General features: G+C 44.3%; 1 protein-coding gene across 2 annotated transcripts in view; it reads right to left on the reverse strand.

The window, feature by feature from the left end:
* IQGAP2 (IQ motif containing GTPase activating protein 2) overlaps window positions 1-21,949 on the reverse strand; it is a 375,241-nt gene that overhangs the window by 286,809 nt on the left and 66,483 nt on the right. For both annotated transcript variants that reach the window (XM_073623999.1, XM_073624006.1), the window contains exon 2: window positions 4,722-4,821. In XM_073623999.1, coding sequence (XP_073480100.1) covers window positions 4,722-4,821 — 100 coding nt within the window. The remainder of the gene's footprint in view (window positions 1-4,721; window positions 4,822-21,949) is intronic.

Genomic DNA, 21,949 nt, shown 5'->3' on the forward strand with positions numbered 1-21,949 from the left:
CGTTGTCTACAGGACAAGTCAGACTACTATTTATAGAGGAAATGGCCGCATCAATGGCCGGCATTCCCCACATCTTAATACATTTTTCTTCCATAGGATAAAGTGTTGAAAACTTTTTCGGTGGAAGAAATCGCTTATCTGGGTGATCCCACTCAGAATAAAGGAGCTTTTCAAGCAAATTATGAACAGGAAAAGCCTGTGCTGCTTGGGAAGGTTTCAGTGACCCCAAAGCAGAAGAGGATTCTTTAACAGCTTCAGGTACGGGCAGCTTAAATGTGGAACGGACCAATCCAGTAAGGATCTGCACTAAGTCTTTCTCCTCTTGGGAAGTCGCAGAGGGTCCCTCTCCACCTGATTCCTCCGAAGAGGAATTATCTGTCCCATCCTGATCCCCTGAAAGGGATTCATCTCCTTTATCCCAGAGCTCCTCAGCTCGAGGGTCTTGGGAAACAAAAGGAAGGCCTAGCACATTTTCTTCCACTGAGTGAAGCTGTAATCACGGCCATTAATCTTTCCTCTAACCCAGTAATGGTTGAGGAAAAAAACCTCTTGTGTAATGTATACAGGGGCTGAAGTGCCGGAAGCAGGTATAGCCCCAGACCCCAACAGCTCCCCCTGTCCAGCCATCCCTGGCCCCTCGGGGGGGGGAGGATGTAGCAGACAGGGGGTCCTCAGAACCTGAACGAGATCCACTAGTGTCTCTGGTTCTGGGGGTACTTGAACCTCTTCTACCCATAGTGCAAAGCAACAAGGTGTGAGGTATCCAAAATGAACACTGACTGCTGAGCGATGTAGTCTGGCAAAAGCCTTGCTACCAAATGCCCAGTCCGGTGTTACCTTAGTAAATGCAGCCTAGGAGAATGCCTGTGTCCCACCTTACATGCGACTGTCAGCTCTGTGTCCCTCCAAGGCTCAGAGCACCTGTAAAGTGTGCTTTAAGTAGCCATGCTTCTGGCACTGTGGGCGTCTGAGCACGCTGAGCTGAAGCCCCGCCCCCCCTACCGCCCCGCCTTCATTTTTTCGAAAACGAACGCTTCCCGCGCAAGCCTTCCGGAGTGAGCATGGAGGTAGGCTGAGGGTGGAGGAGGAAGGAGAGAGGCCGGCAGCGATGGGACCTACATAGATGCAATGGCGGCAGCAGCGGCAACAGTGCGGTATAAAAAACGCCTTACAGCCCACCTGCGGCCTCCCCTTGGACTGGGGGGAACATTCCTAAGGAGAAATCCCCCCATCCAATCCTACCTGGAGCCGGTCGGAAGAGCTGTGCAGCGTGGAACGCTGAGACAGAAGCAGCTTGAGAAGGTATGTGCTCTTGGCAGCCCCCCGGTGGTCACACTAGGCATAGCATGCATCTACCTTAAAGGAGAAAACCTACTAGAATTCAAAATTCTGTGGAATCTCCTCTTACCTTATCCAGCCGCAGGGTGCTGTATACACAGACCCAATCTTCACGTCTCACGGTGGGGTCAGAGACTGGGGCCCCCTACCAATAGGGGGATCCTGCAGTTCTGGCCCTGTAAAGCACCCAGCCAGAAATTAGGAGGTTTAAAACCATTTTTTAATCTGCGGGGTCCAGCTCTCTAAAAAGAGAAGCATTACAGGTAAAACCTTGTTTCTTCGGACATGAGGCCCGGGTACCATCCAATTTGGCCATGAAAAGACACTTTGAATGGATCCGGTTCGCCTGGCTTGCCCCAGTATAGGATATCAGGATATTCCCTTTGGAGCTTCAGCACAGGACATCTTTACACGTCCAACACCTAAGACACTGGCGTAAAAACTGAGGTATCATTGGAAGGGGAGGGATTATATAGGGGGTTGAACTTCCTGATTAGGGTGACCAGTGTCCAATACCTAAAGGTACCTACATAACCCATCAGTTATTACTGTGGCTCTGTGTCCAGTGATGTCAGAGAAAGAAAAAAGTATTACAAGAGCGTGCAGGGTTCAGGAGCGCGTTATGCTCAGAATGCAGGGATCAGGGGAGCGCGTTATGCTCAGAATGCAGGGATCAGGGGAGCGCGTTACCCTCAGAATGCAGGGATCAGGGGAGCGCGTTACCCTCAGAATGCAGGGATCAGGAGAGCGCTCCCCTCAGAATGCAGGGATTTGGAGGGGCGTGATGTGTAGGGTGGTAGAGGACACTGCTATGGGGGTGGCCCTGCCCATAGCAGTATCCACTGCCCCCTTCACATCACACCCCCCCACACACACACACACACACACACACACACACACACACACACACACACAGTAGTGTCCTCTCTCCTCTCCCCCATTGCATCCTACCTGTGCACATGAGACCAAGAAGCAGCACAGTTCTGAACGGGGGGGGGGGAATGGCCAAGAGACTTATCATATTAACAAGCTGGTGATTGGTTGCTAGGTCCTAAGCAACCAATCACCTGCGTGTTAACTAGAAAAGTTAGCTTGGCTAGCTCCTCTGCCTGCCATCTGTTCTGAGCTGTGCTGCCTCTCGCTCTCCGCTGTTCACAAATGACAGCGGCGGAGGAGGCAGAAGGGGAGGGAGGGAGGAGACCGAATGCTCGGCAGAGGAGGCTAAAGGCGAAGACTGGTAGCTAGCAGTAGGAGGTGGGGGTCAGCAGCCTACGATCGATGGGTTGCTGACCCCCTGCTGTAGACTGATGAGACAAAAAGAACTTTTTGAAAGGTGTGCGTCACATTAAATTTGGCATAAAACTAACACAGCATTTCATAAAAAGAACACCATACCAACAGTCAAACATGGTGTTGGCAGCAGGGGTGTTACTAGGTGGGAAAAAGACAAGGGGCTTCAGCCCGAAGATAAATTTGATAACCCCTCCCACATTTTAAAGTAAGTCCAGTCCAGGGTTAGGCTCACTTGCTGGTTGCCGCTTGGCTGGGCCGCGGCCTCGTCCAGTGCTGTGACAGCACACTGAGTCTGGGCGGCTGAGGGCTCACTTGAGCTGGCTGTGGAGTGTCCTGCTGCAGCCTGTTGCTGTACTGTCCCACGGGCGGCAGACCACAGCACAGCAGAGGCAGAGGGGAGGGCTTTGAAAACAGACCGGGAAGCTGGAACCAGATGGAGGCCACACTAAAGCCGGTGTAACCGCCCCCCCCCCCCCCCCCCCCCATCCCCCAATGAATTATTCATTTGGTTTCTGCCATTCTCATTCATGGAACGGCCTGGTAAATGAGCGGTGATGTGTGCAAACTGCATACTATAGTCCCAGGACTGAACTGGGAATAAAAAACCAGCCCTGGAAATAACTTCATACCAGCCCTATAGCATTATTATACCAGCCTAACAGCATAACGTCATAATTTTCTTGATCATAAAAAAAAAAAAAAAACATGCATTTTAAAGCACATTTGAAGAGTGTATTATACTCACCAGTGGCCCATCAGCGCAGCCTCACCAGTGCCCATCAATGCAAGGATGGACAGAGTTTAATCACAACCTAGAAGTTGAGGTCCTGTTTACAACATGTCCTAGGATCCAATGCGCTCCAGGAATTGATTTTCACACAAAAGGCTCCAAAAGTATGCTTACATTTGGCAGATTCCTACTTTAATTGCATGATCTTGAATCTTGATTTCTAAAGCTGGCCATACACAGATCGAGTTTTGGCCAAAATTACTGAATCAGCAGAAATTGGAGTTTTGGGTTGCCTGCTACGCAGTTGTATTAAAAAATGTACTCAGCGGGGTGGAAAACTACTGAGTAAACAATAACTGCCTCCTATTGGACTCAGTAACAGTTGGGTAATTCAGACAGCTGCAGGAACCATGGCTGCTTAAATACAACAGCTAGCATTGGAGATTCCTCCTTCCAAGCTGCCAGCATGAATAGGGCAATCGTACCACGTATGTCTTTACACATGAACCAGCAGGCATCAACAAGTTTTTTTAGGACTTGTCAGGTTCACTTTAAAGTGATACTAAAGTTTTTTTTGTTTTTTTTTTGGGTAAGAATTACAAATGTTAAATGTTATACTTACCTGCCCTGTGTAATGGTTTTGCACAGAGCAGCCCAGATCCTCCACTTCTTGGGTCCCTCTTCGGTGTACCTGGCCCCTCCCTTCTGTTGAGTGCCCCCACAGCAAGCAGCCTGCTATGGGGGCACCCGAGCCGAAATCCCTGTGTCCATTCAGACACGAAGCCCCGCCCCCTTTCTCTCCTTTCATTGGTTGACTGACATTGACAGCAGCAGGAGCCAATGGCGCCGGGCTGCTGTCTCAACCAATGAGGAGGGGAGTCCCGGACACTCCTGCAACATCGCTGGATCTAGAGGGACCTCAAGTAAGTTGGGGGGGGGGGGGGGGGGCTGCTGCTGCACACAGAAGGCTTTTTATCTTAATGCATTAGGATAAAAAACCTTCTGCCTTTATAAACACTTTAAGTTACTGGAAGCCACAGGCTTTGTACTAAGTACTGCCTTCATGGAAACCAAAAGCCCCAAACAGGCAGGATGTGTCTCATCTTCAGGTTTTCCTTGATTATCCCTTTAAACAGCACAAGGATGAAAAAGTAGACACATTTTTTACACAGTATTTTTTGCCTAAGCATGCACAGTTCTGCAAGGAAAAAAAAACACCTTTAACTAATAAACCAAAAAGGAGAGCTGTATGTAACATCCTATTTCTATTTTTAAAGCAAATCTTCTAAGAAATCCCTAGAACAATGGATGATGGTTTTGACACAAAAGGATGCAAATACTTTTTTTTTTTTTTTTTTACCTTTTGGCTTCCTCTAGGTGGCATAAATACTCATAGGCAATGTTTTGTCGCCTCCTTTCATCCATTTCCTCTGCGGAAAGCCTTTCATCATCCACGATAGCTGGAAACAGAAACAAAAAAAAAGTTAAATCCCACAAAATTACAGGGTAGGCAAGTTTCAAACAAATGGTGAACTCTATTAAATAAATGCTATACATATTTACAAATCCCCATTTGCCAATTGAAAAGCTGATCATTTTCAAATCTCCGGAGGCTGGTGCCGGGTGTTTCTGGCTGGATATGGAGCTGGACACACATTTCTCTAAAGTCTTTACACTAAAGAACTTCCTTGTGTTTGTTTTCAAGGTTTGTCACTTGAAAGTTGCTGCTTTGTCAGATCTGTGAAACCTCTATAAACCACAACCCAGCCAAATCCCGGGGATGGACAAAGCCACACATGAAAGCGAGGCCAAAATATGTGCTGTAGAGGAAGAAGTTTGCCAGGGTAGATCTAGAAAAGCACTTGAAATGTTTAAAGTGATACTGAAGCCTGTTTTTTTTTTAATCTTAGATGAAGTCTAGATTTACAGAAGTATAATCTTTTATAAAAATATGTCTTCATTTTAGGACTGTTCCCAACCCCGTTTGTGGATGTCTTCCTGATGTCTTGGCTGATAAGGAGACACCCGCATGTGTGCGCTCCTGGCCTGGGAGGTGTGCATCCATTGAAATACACAGCGCACGGAAAGCCTCAACTCTGTCCCCACCTCCCAGCTCTTGACAAGCAGCTGCAGGAGCCAATCACTCCCTTATCCTATCTCAATATACAACTCGGAAGTTCGAGGAGCAGAGCAGATTGTGCAGGACCTGTCGCCAGTGCTTGGGGATGAGGGGGTTGTAACTGTACTGGGTCATTTCTTTACCTTAAAGAGGAACTACACTGCATCTGAGCACCACAAACCAAAAATGCTATTTAATTCATTTTTGTTATTCAAAGCAAACTCCCCCATCCATCCATGTCTCCATGTTTTATTTTGCATAGAAATCAATTGAAACACACCCTCCTAGCATTTCCGGCTGCAGTCATCTTGCGTATGGGCAGATGATTCCATCTGCCCTTAGCTCAAGCATGCATTCAGGAAAGTGTGCTTAGCTGAGAAAAGACCCTCCTCCCCTCCCAAAGACTCCTGGGATGTAGGACATCATTTGCTTAGGCATGGAAACCATGAAGTGGCTGAAGAAATGTAAAAAATGTTTTAAAACAAGTAAATATTAGGGTTTCACCTTTACCAATACTGGTGCCGATACTAAGCAAGTAATCGGTACTCGTGCAAATGCTCCAATACCTGAAACTGATACTTTCAGGCTCTGTTCTTTTAGCTTGCAGAGGGATTTCCTGACAGCTAAAGAATAAAAAAGAAAAAAAGCCAGCAATTATTGGTTGTTAAGGAGTGGGGCCTCCGCGTCCTTAACAACCACTAACTCATTCAGCTGTCAGTGCGATTCCCCAGTTGACAGCTGAAACGTAAAACAAAATCCCGGCAATTGGAGGTGCTGAAAAAAAAAAAAAAAAAAAAAAAAAAAAAAAAAAAGGGAGCAGCCGGTGTTCTATCAAATCCGTCGAAAAATGACTCAGCGGGCTGCGCATGTGCAGTACGGAACGTCACCTTAGCGGTTTCCCAATCAGATGTTGTGACGGAGCACGCACAGTGCGTCGGAGACAATAGCCGACTAGCGCCGAGGGACAATGTTATTCTCAGATTCTGCCTTGCACTTGCGGGGGCGTGTTCAGTGTAGTGAAGGGCGTTTTTTTTTTTTTTTTGTCTTGATGGGCAGGTTCAGTGCTGCAAAGGGATAATGTTATTCTCCAATTTTGCCTTGCAAAAAAAAAAAAACACCCTTCAACATACTGAACACACCCCGCAAGTGCGAGGCAGAATTGGAGAACATTAACCCTTTGCAGCAAGAATCGGAAAATAAAATTTTCCCTCAGCGTGTCGCACTACGCATGCGCCATCGCAACAGCTGATCGGGTAATAAGCTGGAGTGACGCTCCGTACTGCGCATGTGGAGTTCGGTGGAGTAATTTTTCGACGGAGGGCACTATTCGATAGAACACCAACCAATGTTTATCAACAACATTGCTCAGTCTCTGCAACAAAGATAAAAAGAAACATGGTTTCTTTTTGTTTACACGTTTACAGATCAAAAGGGATGAACTTCATCTGCAGATGTCAGTTTAAAAGCATTTAAAATTGCCTTGGAAATTAAGCATCTTTTTAAAAAAAACGTAGGACTGCTTTTTAATATACTAGAGAAGGTGATATGCATAGGTGTTTTTTTTTTTTTTTTCAAAAGGTGTACTAACCCATGATGACAAAATGCTTAAAACATACTATTACTAACCTCTGTAATTATAGACATCGTGGTCATCAAAATGCACAGTTAAAGTACTTATTTCTTTAGATTTCAGCATCCCAGCTCACCCTGCTCCAACTCCCAGAGCCCTTCCTCTGTGCTTAAAATAAAGATTAGATAAAGGAAGGCTGCTTGGTCATTGTTGGAAGATGGGAGGAGTGGGAAGCTGAGCTGCTAAGAAAAAGTGAAAGTTCTTATTGTGTAAATTTGAGGATAAATTGCTCCAGGGTGCCTACAGATACAGAGGTCAAAATCAGTTTATTTCTTTTCCACAGCAAAGTAAAGAGAATGTGGCCTGTCAGCATGCTGCATAAATGGGTCATTGGTGTGCAGGAAAGCAGTGGTCTCACTGCAGCGCTTCAAACATTCCCTCTGCTGAGTTAGCAAGAGCGCTCCAATCAGCATGGGGCATGAACTTCGCATGTTATACAAAGCACAAAAATAAATGGGCAGGGTTGACACCAGTCAGTCCACTAAATTGCTGTGCGCTGTCAGCACTCAATAGGTCAATAAAAGAGTGGAGTGCATTTTTGGCAGAACAAATTGTATGTTTCTGTAGTTTTTTTTTTTTTTTTTCTTTTTTTTGGGAGAAAATACAGGAAACAGTGGATGTATTGCAGAGATGTACTGCATGTGTTTTTTTCTTTCCTTGATATAGGCTTTATGTCAATAATTACAAGGTAACAAAATAGGAATACAAAAATAATAATAAAAAAAAGAGATCCTAGAAAGCTCAATTCCCTGCAGAATTACTTGGGCATGAAAATAATTTCAACCAATAAGAAACAAACACACTGAGGCCCCAAGAATTAAGGAGTGATGATTTCTACCAACTGTACAATAGAGCATAAACAAGCCAGACGTAATCATTCTCAAAGCATAGTATCAGGTTACTTTAGATTGGAGCATGGCAATAAAGTAATCCCTAATAGCGTCATTATACGCGGTTTAAGAAATATATTGCTTATATAGGCCAGAAGTACAAATAATTATATGAGGGATCAGCAACCAAGATTACGTACTATATTTTGGTAAAAATTATATTATTATACACACACACACACAAAGTGGATATAAAGAGTCTACACTCCCCTGGTAAAACGTCAGGTTTCTGTGATGTAAAAAGATGACGCAAAGATAAATAATTTCAGAACTTTTTCCACCTTTAACCACTTAAGGACCGAGCCTCTGTTTCTGAGATTTGTTGTTTACAAGTTAAAAACCGTATTTGCGCAGCGGTCTTACAAGCGCACTTTTTTTGGAAAAAAATACACTTTTTTGAATTATAAAAATAAGACAACAGTAAAGTTAGCCCAAATTCGTTTTATATTGTGAAAGATAATGTTATGCCAAATAAATTGATACCCAACATGTCGCGTTTCAAAATTGTGCCCTCTCGTGGAATGGCGACAAAGTTTTACCCTTAAAAATCTCCATGGGCAACGTTTAAAAAAAAAAAAAATAATTCTACAGGTTGCATGTTTTGAGTTAAAGAGGAGGTAGGGCTAGAATTACTGCACTCGCTCTACCGATCGCGATGATACCACACATGTGTGGTTTGAACATCATTTTCATTTGTGGACGCTACTCACGTATGTGTTTGTTTGTGCACGCGAGCTCGGCGGAACGGGCGCATTTAAAAAAAAAAAAAAAAAAAATTCTTATTTATTGTACCTTTTATTTTTACACTGTTCTTTTAAAAAAAAATCAATTGTGTCACTTTTATTCCTATTACAAGGAATGTAAACAAACCGGACCTCTTAAATATGAGATCTGGTGTCAAAAAGACCTCAGATCTCAGATTTACACTAAAATGCAATAAATAAAAATAAATAAATTTGTCATTTAAAAAAATTCAAAAAATAAAATGGCCCTTTAAGAGCTATGGGCGTTTTGACGTCGCTGCCGCCCAGCAATGGAATGGAAACAGGTGGAGGCCATCTTCCCCTCACTCATCTCCATACCAAAAAGGATCGGATCGCCTCCACCGCTACCAACGGCTCCAGTAAGCGGCGGGGGGAACCTCTCCCGCCGCCAATAAAAGTGATCGCACGGCGAATCCACTGCAGAGACCACTATTATCGGAAAAAGGACCGCCAGCCGAAGAAGAGGATACCGGGGTTATGGCAGCTAGTTGCTGCCATAACAACGATATTCCTCTTCAAAGTTAGGACATATATCAGCGTGCAGCGGTCCAAAAGTGGTTAATGTGACCTATAAAACTGTACGACTCAGTTGAAAAACAAGCTGAAATCTTTTTTTTGGGGGGGGGGGGGGGGAGGGGAGATGGGGGAGAGTATTTTCACGCCGGCAGCGCCCGGGCGTCGTGCCTCTGTTTTTAGTGGCGCTTTACCGTCATTTTTGGGGCACTTTTCAGCCGCTAGCGGGTCGCTTTTAACCACTGCTAACGGCTGAAAAAGGGTTAAAAGCTCCGATGCAGAGTTTTTTTTTTTTCAATGGGCAGAGGCGCTCCAACAGCTCCTCAAAGATGCTGCTTGCAGGACTTTTTTTAGCGTCCTGCCAGTGCACGTTCCTGTGTGAAAGCATTGGAGTGAAAGGAGAGGCACTTTACAGGCCCTATTTTTAGCGCTATAGTGCCTCAGTGCGAATGGGGTCTAAGAATAAAGAAAAGAAAATAAAGTGAAAATGTTCAAATTGGGTCCAAAGTGTCAATATTTTGTGTGGCCACCATTATTTTCCAGCACTGACTTAACCCTCTTGGATATGGAGTTCACCAGAGCTTCCCAGGTTGCCACTGGAGTCCTCTTCCATTCCTCCATGATGACATCACAGAGCTGGTGGATGTTAGAGACCTTGCGCTCCTCCACCTTCCGTTTGAAGATGCCCCACTGATGCTCAATAGGGTTTAGGTCTGGAGACATGCTTGGCCAGTCCATCACCTTTACCATCAGCTTCTTTAGCAAGGCAGCGGTCGTCTTGGAGGTGTGTTTGGGGTCGTTCTGTTGGAATACTGCCCTGCAGCCCAGTTTCCTAAGGGAGGGGGGTCATGCTCTGCTTCAGTATGTCACAGTACATGCTGGCATTCATGGTTCCCTCAATGAACTGTAGCTCCCTAGTGCCAGTGTCTTGTCGAATACTGTCCCCCATCGGATAGTGTCCACCCTGTACTGCGCAGGCGCAGTACGGAGGACAAACAAGATGCCGAAAGTCTCCGAAGTTCAACAGCTGATCGTCAGATGTACACGGCGCCCTGAGTCCAGGTTCATGCCCCACTATCCAAGTGGCCATCGAAACCAAATACATTTATCTTGGTCTCATCAGACCACAGGACATGGTTCCAGTAATCCATGTCCTTAGTTTGCTTATCTTCAGCAAACTGCAGGCTTTTTGCATCATCTTTAGAAGAGGCTTCCTTCCTGGATGACAGCCATGCAGACCAATTTGATGCAGTGTGCGGCGTATGGCCTGAGCACTGACAGACTGACCCCCCCACCCCTTCAACCTCTACAACAATGCTGGCAGCACTCATACGTCTATTTCCCAAAGACAACCACTGGATATGACGCTGAGCACGTGCACTCAACTTTTTTAGTTGACCATGGTTAGGCCTGTTCAAAGTGGAACCTGTCCTGTTAAACCGCTGTATGGTCTTGGCCACCGTGCTGCAGCTCAGCTTCAGGGTCTTGGCAATCTTATAGCCTAGGCCATCTTTATGTAGAATAACAATTCTTTTTTTTCAGATCCTCAGAGTTCTTTGTCATGAGGTGCCATGTTGAGCTTCCAGTGACCAGTATGAGAGAGTGAGAGCGATAACACCAAATTTAACACACCTGCTCCCCATTCACACCTGAGACCTTGTAACACTAACGAGTCACATGACATCGGGGAGAGAAAATGGCCAATTGGACCCAATTTGGACATTTTCACTTAGGGGTGTACTCTTTTGTTGCCAGTGGTTTAGACATTAATGGCTGTGTGTTGAGTTATTTTGAGGGGACAAATTTACACTGTTATACAAGCTGTACACTCACTACTTTACATTGTAGCAAAGTGTCATTTCTTCAGTGTTGTCACATGAAAAGATATAATAAAAGATTTACAAAAATGTGAGGGGTGTACTCACTTTTGTGAAATACTGTATATACACACACACACACACACACACACACACACACACACACACTTACTACAGTGCTGTTTATGACTCCATTTAACTTTGCTAATATTAATAAATCTCTGATTTTCTCAGTAGTGCTTCTGCATTTACTTCTACAGTATTATTTTTTTTTACATATTTGGCTGTCAGAAATGACAGTTGGGTCAGTTCACACAGATTATCATATGGATTTTTGTGGATTTTTCCAACCTGAAAGCATTTGCAGTGTTCTCAACATTACACTACATTTCGCTATCAACATTATCCTCCTCCGTACACTATGTTCTGACAGCTCACCCCCTCCACGCATTAATGTTCTCTGACAGCTTTCCCACCCCCACTCCATGTTCTCTGATAGAACCCACACAGGCTAGTACTGGCTCGACGTAGAACCAGAGGATCTTCCAGTGGGGCCTGCCTCCCTACAATTATAATGTCATTATCACAGGTTGTAACTGACAGCTTACAAGGCTCGTAACTGCAAAGCCCGGCCTGCCCATCTAGTTCTCCTGACGTTTCAGAGGCCGTCCCTCTTCCCAGTACAAACATAGACCCACCTGCTGCTGCAGACATTGTCTACCTACCTGTTTCGTTCTAGTGAAATCAGCGGCTGCAGACAGTATGAATGAAAAACACCTACATTTTTGATGACGTCTAAAAGTGCAGGAATAGGGACTGATCGTATGTCTGAAGGTGCAGGAATTGGGATGGATCTGAGGTCTGAATGTGCAGGAACTGGGGTGGATCTAAGGTCTGAAGGTTCAGGAATTCATCTGAGATCTATGGGGTGTTATCGTACGCTGGTTGTCTAATGCTTGTAAATGGACACAATGTGAAAAAGGTTGCTGACCCCTGCCTTCACCTAAATACACCTCTTGTAACTTTAAAGCTGAACTCCAGGCAAACAGATAAGGAAGCAGATAAAAAATACATGACAGCAGTTTTACCTGCTAAGGGATAAGTTTGAGAATTACACACCTCGCCCACAAAGCCCACCATAAGCTGGCAGTGCAGGAAACCTTTTTTTTTTCTGTTGCTGTGAACACTTAAAAGGGGTTGTAAACCCCCCTTTCTTTAAACAACCACCACTATATCATACTAACCTCCACTGTGCAGTTCGTTTTGCACAGTGTGGCCCCAAACCTCATCTTCTGGGGTCCCCCGGTGGCGCTCGCGGCTCCTCCTCGCATTGGTAAACCCCCTGGGAGAATCGCTCTCCCTGGGGGTCACCTTGCGGGCGCGCTCCTGAGTCCAACATTTGTGTGCATAGACACAGAATGCCGGACTTGGCCCCGCTTCCCACATCATTGGATGTGTTCAACAGCAGCTGGAGCCAATGGCTGCGCTGCTATCAATCTATCCAATCAAGAGCTGAGAACCCCGGTCAGAGAGGTACAGCTCGTTTCCGCCGAGGGAACACACGGGCTCAGGTGAGTAAAATGGGGGGGGGGGGGGGGGGGGGGGCATAGGATGAATCAAGGTGAAAAAACACAAGGGTTTACAACCCCTTTAAGCCGACCATAGATGGATCAAATGTGGCTGGTTCAGCAGGAACCGGCAGAGATTTGATTCACCTATGGGCAGGCTGGCTGTATCGACTTGAGTACAACCAGTCTGTGGGATTTTTTACATTCAATTACGGTTAGAGCTGGGCGATTTTCTAAAAAAAGAAAAAAAAAAAAAATCTGCGTTTTTTTTTTTTGGACACCACGCCGGTCCCGAGGAGTTTTTAGGCGAGGCCGCAGCTTCGGCCTAGTCCGCGGCGTCCGGCCTTGTGGACTAGGCCGAAGCCGCGGCCTTGCCTAAAAACTCCTGCCCGCAGCTCCTCAGGACTGACGCGTTTTCAACGCCGGTCCTGGTGGGGAAAAAAAAAAAAAAAAAATCTAAAAAAAAAAACGATTTGCTTAAATTTCAAGATTCAAATCGATTTTTTTCCCCAGCCCTAATTACGCTCGGCAGCTATAGGTGCTAACAGTAATCACTGTGTTCTGACTGCCAGGAAGGCTCAGAGCTCCCCCTCTGGCAGAACACAAGCACTGCGAGAGGCATTCAGTCACTATTGATCAGGGAATCAAGAGATTTAGACCCCTTTCTCACTGGGGCGGTTTGCAGGCGTTATTGCGCTAAAAATAGCGCCTGCAAACCGCCCCTAAACAGCCGCTGCTGTTTGTTCAGTGTGAAAGCCAGAGGGCTTTCACATTGAAGCGGTGCGCTGGCAGGAGAAGAAAAAAATCTCCTGTCAGCCGCTTCTTTGGAGCGGTGTATTCACCGCTCCTAAACCGCTCCTGCCCATTGAAATCAATGGGACAGCGCGGCTATACCGCGGTAATACCTCGGCTATACGAGGGGTTTTAACCCTTTTTCGGCCGCCAGTGGGGGGTTAAAACCGCACCGCTAGCGGACGAATACCGCGGTAAAACAGCGCTGTTTTACCGCCGACGCCCCCTACCACCCCAGTGTGAAAGGGGCCTTACTTTGCTTTCATCTGTGGTAGAAGGAAAGAAATTTACATAACCTATAGCTTGCCTTATAGAACTCCTTCCCACGCTTGTGACTGAACAAATAATTAAGAAGCAAAACAATGATAAGAAAACCTGTGTGTCAGTCTGCCCTCTCCTCCCATCAGCATGCACCTTGCACTAGAGCATAACTGCTTCTCCCAGTGCAAACACTGCTGTGCAGTGACTGCAAAAGTCTTATACAAGGTCAAATGCAGGTACCTGCATTGTTTACCTTTAAGACAAATACATGGACATTAAAAAAATACAGTAAAAATGTAAGGTCTGCTTAAAATATCCATCTGTGCCCACCTCCTCCATCACTAAGAAGTTGTAGCATCATCTTGCAAGATTTGGGTTACACAGATAGAACCGGACATCACCCTCTGCAGCACAGCAGTCTGGGGTAAGGCAAGTGTATGTACCAACTCCACCATATATGATGGGGATGGACCCAGATGTGTTAGGTGGAGTTTGCATTTTACTGCAAAGTCCACTTTTAAGGATACATTAATAAATAAATACAGAGCTGAATTATATTGCATTTTTTATGTAGCAAGGTGCCAGGCCTCCTCTAGTCTAACAAGAACCTTTAGAGCCAAGGACTGCTGCCATCCTTCCGTACATAGTGGATTGTGAGGCATAGTGGGTGTAATGCAAGCTAGATTCATGGGCGCCAGATACTTCTTGAATGCAAAGAGATTTTATTTCTATTGAACAGAACTTTGGGAGAGAGGGTTAGGGCCAGGACACCCTTAAGCAGTTGCAATGCTAATTGGCAGACTCCGAGACTTCTACAGGTGGACAGCCATGCAGGGAAAGGCATCCAGCAAGACGCCACATCTGCATGTGTAGGAATGTTGTCTCCTATGGCAATAGTCTTACAGTTTCTAACGCAAGGTGTAACAGTTCTGTCACTTCCACTAGAATAACTTCTTGTAGTTCTTCATCCCACTGAGCTCCCAGTCTCTCGCTAGACTAGATGATTCACTGCCACTGAATCTCTTGAGCTCTTTGGATCTTCACTGTAGTATCTTCGTCAAGCATCACCCCCGCTTCTCTGCTGGGTCCCTAGCTTGGCACTCCAGATACTTCTCAAGCTTCACCCCACTGGCCTGCTCGGTCCCTGGCTTGACACACAAGGCTGCTCTGCAAGAATCACCTCCGCTGTCTGGGTCCCTGGCTTGACACACCTGCTGAAGTTTCCCCGATTCTTCACCGTCCCGTTGGTGAGAATTCTGCTCCAGTACTTGCTACAGCTACTCACTGTGGTCCCTGGTAATAAGGTGGATGATCCCTTAGTGACGACAGCTTCCCCTCTACCTCCGAACTTGACAGGTTCTCCGGCCAGCAGAACCGTCACTTCTGGCTGGACTGCAAGCCGCAATCCTCTCTTGCTTCTGGATAGGCCCTCAGACTGCCTAGCAGCAAGATGTGCCCTGGATAGGCCCAAACTCTGGCCTAGCAGCCTGGGCAGTACAACACACATCCACCCAGACAGCCGTCCAGGTGGCACAGAACCCCGATCACCTGACTCCACCCAAATATACAGGTTCTCCCAGCAGACCAAGGGATTTAAGAAAACCCCTGTCCATTGGCTGAGATACTGCATATACTCCTAAGCTGTCCTTGCTTTGCCCTTCTCTTATCTGATGTCTCCAGGTACTCGGCCACCCAGCGGCAGAAGAAGAGAGAAGTGCAGCAGACTTAGAGTGAACTCAATTGATCCCTAACAATGAGCCAAGGTAACTACACCTGGCAGGTAAATTTAGGAGCAACCCTGCCTAAACATCAGGATGCTACATCTATATCTATGTGAAGTTCAGTTTTAATGCTCATGCACCCTAGTTTTCTCATGACAATGTGTGTTGGCTGCAGTAAATTCCACAAGGGTCACATTGCAGCAAGTTCTCACCCACCTGTTGCTCTCAAATTCAGCCACAATTACAAAAAAGTTTAAATTATTCAAATCTACATAAAAAAAGAATGCAATGATTTGCAAATCTCATAAATCCATATTTTATTCACAATAGAAAATATATCAAATTTTTAAACTGAGAAAATGTACCATTTTAAGAATAAAATAAGGTAACTTTAAAACTGATGAACAGCAACATAACTCAAAAAAAGTTGGGACAGGGCAACAAAAAGCTGACTACGTGGTACTAAGAAGAAAGAGTTGGAAGAACGTTTAATTAGGTTAATTGGCAACAGAACAGTAACATGATTGGATATAAAAAGAGCATCTTAGAGATTCAGAGCGTCTCAGAAGTAAAGATGGACAGAGGCTCACCAATCTGTGAAAAGCTGTGTCTAAAAAATGTCAAGCCAATTCAAAATAATGTTCCTCAATGTAAATTGCAAAGACTTTAAATCTATCATCATTCACAGTACTTAATATCAAGATTCTGAGAACCTGGAGAAATCTCTGTATGCAAAGGGCAGGGCTGAAACGCAATGTTGGATGCCTGAGATCTTCGGGTCCTCAGGCATTAAAAACAGGCATGATTCTGTAATGAACGTCACTGAATGGGCTCAGGAATACTTCTATAAATCACTGTCCATGACCACATTTTACCATGACATCAAAAAACTGTAAGGTAAAGTTTTCATGAAAAGAAGAAGCCGCCAAATCTAATCCCAAAATGCCACAGTCTTCTATAGGGCCAAAACTGATTTAAAATGGTCTGTTGCAAAGTGGAAAAACTTTTCTGTGGACATTTTTTGGCAACTATGGCCACCACGTCCGCGGGACTGAAGAGGAGAGGGACCTTCCAGCTTTTTATCACTGCTCAGTTCAAAACCTGCATCTCTGATGGTACAGGCGTGCGTTCATGTGTATGGAATGGGCAGCTTGCTCATCCTAAAAGGCACCATCAGTGCTGAAAGATACAGTATATCCAGGTTTAAGAGCAACATATGCTTCCATCCAGATGATGTCCGTTTCAGTGAAGGTCTTGTCTATTTCAGCAGGACAGTGCTAAAATTGCATACTGCATCAATAACAGCATGGCTTCGTAGTAGAATAGTCCGAGTGCTTACAGTGCCTTGAAAAAGTATTCATACCTCTTGAAATTTTCCATATTTTGTCATGTTACAACCAAAAATAAATGTTTTTTATTGGGATTTTATGTGATAAACCAACACAAAGTGGCCCCTAGTTGTGAAGTGGAAGGAAAATTATAAATGGATTTCAAATTGTTTTACAAATAAATATCTGAACAGTGTGGCCTGCATTTGTATTCAGCCCCCTTTACTCTGATACCCCTAAGACCCCTTTCACACTGGGGAGGTTTGCAGGCGCTATTGCGCTAAAAATAGCACCTGCAAACTGACTTGAAAAAGCCGCTGCTGTGTCTCCAGTGTGGAAGCCCAAGGGCTTTCACACTGGAGCGGTGCGCTGGCACTGCTGAAAAAAAGTCCTGCTAGCAGCATCTTTGGAGCGGTGTATAGACCGCTCCTGCCCTTTGAAATCAATGGGACACCACAGCTATACCGCCGGCAAAGCGCCTCTGCAGAGGTGGCGCTATTTTAGCATAATGTTCTGCTAAAAATAGCGGCGCTTTACCGCCAACGCACCTCCCGCCCCAGTGTGAAAGGGGCCTAACTAAAATCTAGTGGAACCAATTGCTTTCAGAAGTCACCTAATTAGTAAATAGAGTTCACCTGGTTATAATTTAATCTCAGTATAAATACAGCTGTTCTGTGAATCCCTCGGAGGTTTGTTAGAGAACCTTAGTGAACAAACAGCATCATGAAGGCCAACGAACACACTAGACAGGTTAGAGATAAAATTGCGGAGAAGTTTTAAGCAGGGTTAGATTAAAAAAAAATATCCCAAGCTTTGAACATCTCACGGAGTACTGATCCATCATCTAAAAATGGAAAGAGTATGGCACAACTGCAAACCTACCAAGACATGGCCGTCCACCTAAACTGACAGGCCAGGCAAGGAGAGCATTAATTAGAGAAGTGGACCCCGAAGCATGGACACTCTGGAGGAGCTGCAGAGATCCACAGCTCAGGTGGGAGAATCTGTCCACAGGACAACTATTAGTCGTGCACTCCACAAATCTGGCCTTTATGGAAGGGTGGCAAGAAGAAAGCCATTGTTGAAAGAAAGACATAAGAAGTCCTGTTTGCAAGAAGCCATATGGGGGACACAGAAAACATGTGGAAGAAGGTGCTCTAGTCAGATGAAACAAAAATTTAACTTTTTGGCATAAAAGCAAAACACTATGTGTGGCGGAAAACTAACACTGCACATCACCCTGAAACAAGGTGGTGGCAGCATCATGTTGTGGGGATGCTTTTCTTCAGCAGGGACAAGGAGGCTGGTCAGAGCCAAGCACAGGGCAATCTTAGAAGAAAACCTGTTCAGATTGGGGCAAAGGTTGACCTACCAGTAGGGCAAAGACCCTAAACATACAACCAGAGCTACAATGGCATGGTTTAGATCAAAGCATATTCATGTTTTAGAATGGCCCAGTCAAAGTCCAGACGTAAATCCAATTGAGAATCTGTGGCAAGACTTGAACATTGCTGTTCAGACGCTCTCCATCCAATCTGACAGAGATTGAGCTATTTTGCAAAGAAGAATGGGCAAAAATGTCACTCTCTAGATGTGCAAAGCTGGTAGAGACATCCCCAAAAAGACTTGCAGCTGTAATTGCAGTGAAAGGTGGTTCTACAAAGTATTGTCTCAGGGGGGCTGAATACAAATGCACGCCACACTTTTCAGATATTTGTAAAAAAAATTGAAAACCATTTATCAATTTTCCTTCCACTTCACAATTATGTGCTACTTTGTGTTGGTCTATCACATACAATCCCATAAAAATACATTTACATTTTTGGTTGTAACATAACAAAATGTGGAAAATTTCAAGGGGTATGATTTTTTTTTTTCAAGGCACTGTAAGTGGCCTGCCTGCAGTCCAGACCATTAAAAAATTAAAAATAGTGGATCTTCAAGCGAAAAATTTAACAAAGACGACCCAGGATTGTTGAGCAGTTAGAATCTTAGAGCAGGCAAGAATGGTACAACAGTCTTCTCCCAAAACTCCAGCAACTGGTCTCCTCAGTTTCCAGACATTTACAGAGCGCTGTTAAAAGAAGAGGGGATGCTACACTGTGGTAAACATGGACCTGTCCCAACTTTTTTGAGACCTGTTGCTGCCATCACTTTCAAAATGACCTTATTATTTTCTTAAAATGTACATTTTCTCAGTTTAAACATTTGATATATTTTCTATTGTGAATAAAATATGGATTAATGAGATTTGTAAATCATTGCATTCTGTTTTTACGTAGATTTTACACAAAATGTCACAACTTTTTTTGAATTGGGTTGTACATTAGGCTTTCTGTGATGCAATGAGAAACAGGTAATCCTTATTACAATGAAATTCATTTTTCCTTCTAGTATAAGTAAAATAGCTACTTTAGCAGGGAAAATACATAGAATTTCCACAATTAAAGTGAAAAAAAAAACTATGCATAATGACAAAAATAAAGTGAAGTTATAGTAATAAAATACTCAAAAACAACATTAACTGAAGAAAAAAAAGAACAAAAACAAAAACAAACAAAAAAACCCACAAAAACACATTCAATGGACCGTGAAACCGGATCTTTCCTCAACAAGGAGTCACAGAAAACAATAGCTTCAAACGAAAGTACATTTTCAGCAAAATACTCCTACATACAGAAATGCATTGTTTCTTAATTGTCCTTGTTAAGAAATAATTTATGTATACTCTCCATTTCTCCAGACAGACCAAGTTCCTCTCTACATCCCGAAATACAATGTGCTGGCCAGGTTACAAAAACAACAAGCCCAGAACTGATGCGTACTGTTCTCAGCAGATCAAGCGTTCTCACCAACTACTGTACGTTCAATAGACAGACAGAGCAAATATGGATTTGCATCAGTGTCGCTAATGAAAAAAAGCTTCTGCAAATATACAAAACACAGAGCCATGGCATGGCTAAATTAAATATAGGCTTATTTAAATATTCTGCTCTTACTAAGATCCCCACACTGAATAGATGAATCTTGTTTTATAATGTAGTCATGCCGTTTTTTTGCAGACGCTGAAAAATGGCTCCATAGTGGATTCTGTGGATGTGAGATTGCTGCAGGAGACAAATGATTCTGGAAATGCATTGCTGGCCAAACTTGTAAATAGTAAGAGATAAGCCAGCAAGTGCACCGTTGTGGCCAAGATCGCAGACCTGCCAGGTTCTGTGCAATCTCTCTCCACAATAATGAGGAATATGCAACGCAACCCGTATGCTGGAAAGAGGCTTTTTGTTTTCTAGAGATAAAGGGAGTAATTACCTGTTAATCACAGGGATTTGCCAACAAGTTGGACAACCTTTGAGTTAGAATCAAAATCCTAACTATTTCTCTTCAATTAGGCTTCAGTCACATACAGACCAAACATCATTTGGTCGTTTTACTGGCTTTTTTTTAGCGTTCATAGTGGCATTCGTGCTCATTTGTGTAGGCATCTCAGGCTTGAGCTTTTTTTTTTTTTTTTTTCTTTTTAATCCAATGGAAAGTTAGTTACTAGGGAAAAAAAATAGCAATATGTGTGTTTTTCAGGCTCGCCAATTGAAGTCTAAAGCTTCGTACACACAATCGGATTTTCCGATGGGAATTGTGTGTTGACAGACTTTTGGCCTAAAATCCAACAGTTTGTATGCTCCATCGGACAATTGTTGTCGGATTTTCCATGGACAAAATGTTGGATGGCAGGCTTATAAATTTTCCGTGGACAATGGTCTGTCAGATTTTCCAATCGTGTGTACACAAGTCCGTCAGACAAAAAGTCCAAAGTACAAACACGCATGCTTGGAATCAATGCTCTCCAAACACAACATTAGCAGAAGGTGCCCAAAGGGTGGCGCTAAAGAGCTGAAAAGCCACATAGTACGTCACTATGTTCGTGTTTGTTGGCCCACAATTGTGTGTGGTTTGTATGCAAGACAAGTTCCTGGCCAACACCCTCCAGACAAAAGTCTGATGCGTTGTCTGCGGAAAATCCGATTAGGTGGAAAAAGCTCATGTACTTTTTCGAACAAACTTCAAGAGACCGTGCTCTCAGGTATGAACAAGCACAACTGAAAACAATGGCATTTTGGATATTGAAAATTTGGAGCTTCAAGCTACAAAACATTCAGGTGTGAATGGGACCTTAAGCAGCCCATATATAATTACATTTTCTTTTTAGTCTACCACGGGTGAAAGGAAAGAAAAATCGCTCAATTCCCCCAGCAACACAGTGTTGATAGGGGAATGTCTCACTGTGTTCTGCAGGTGGAAGGGAAGGGGAGCCTTCCTGGCCAGCAGAACACAACGATTCCTGCTAGCAGCTATAGCCACTGGCAGTAATCACATGTAAAAAGTCCAACAGGCTGGTTGTATGGAAGTTGATCGACGGGTCGACTTGAGTACAATCAGCCTGTCCATAGATGGAGCGAATCTCGGCTCGTCCCTGCTGAAGTGGACAAATTAGTATCTATGTATGGCCAGATTTAAAGGCACAGGAGGGAAGGAGAGAAGGAGAGGGGGGGGGGGGGGGGGGGGCAGTTGGCTGGGGTGCCTTGAGGTTTCTTCGGGGTGCCTTGGCAAAATGCCTAAAAATTACCTTGAGATTTTATACAAGACAGTGGGTGAATGAAACTTGCCTTTTAGTTACACAACTACAGCTTTTCATTGTACACCATTACAACCTTCAAGCTGCCAACCTCATAACGACCAATGACATCAGTTGATAAGAAGGATATCAGTTGCCTGCATATCATCCTTGTTTGACCCTCTTGCCTCTCTCCATCGGCTTTGGGGTCTCATTAGCTAATTGATTAAGAAAAACTGAGGGAGAAGAGAAACATTGGAATACTAGTCAGTACCAATTTGCAAAAGTGTATTTGCTTTCGAAGAATAAATCACCTTTAACATTTGCTGTACCATGTGTATTAATGTTACTGCATTATGTAAAACTATCAGAATAGTTTTAATATTTTAGAATGGGGGGCCTCAAGACTGTCCATAATTTTAAAGGCTGCCTTGACTGAAAAAGGTTGAGAAACCCTGTACTAGGAGGTCCATGTCCCACACTTCAGAAATAAACTAAGCGTTTACAACAAGGAAGGCCATGTTTTCTTCTGCTTACATGATCTAAGGCTTCATGTGAACCCTGTCTACATTT

This window comes from Aquarana catesbeiana, linkage group LG01, assembly GCF_042186555.1.
Source record: "Aquarana catesbeiana isolate 2022-GZ linkage group LG01, ASM4218655v1, whole genome shotgun sequence".
NCBI lineage: Eukaryota > Metazoa > Chordata > Amphibia > Anura > Ranidae > Aquarana > Aquarana catesbeiana.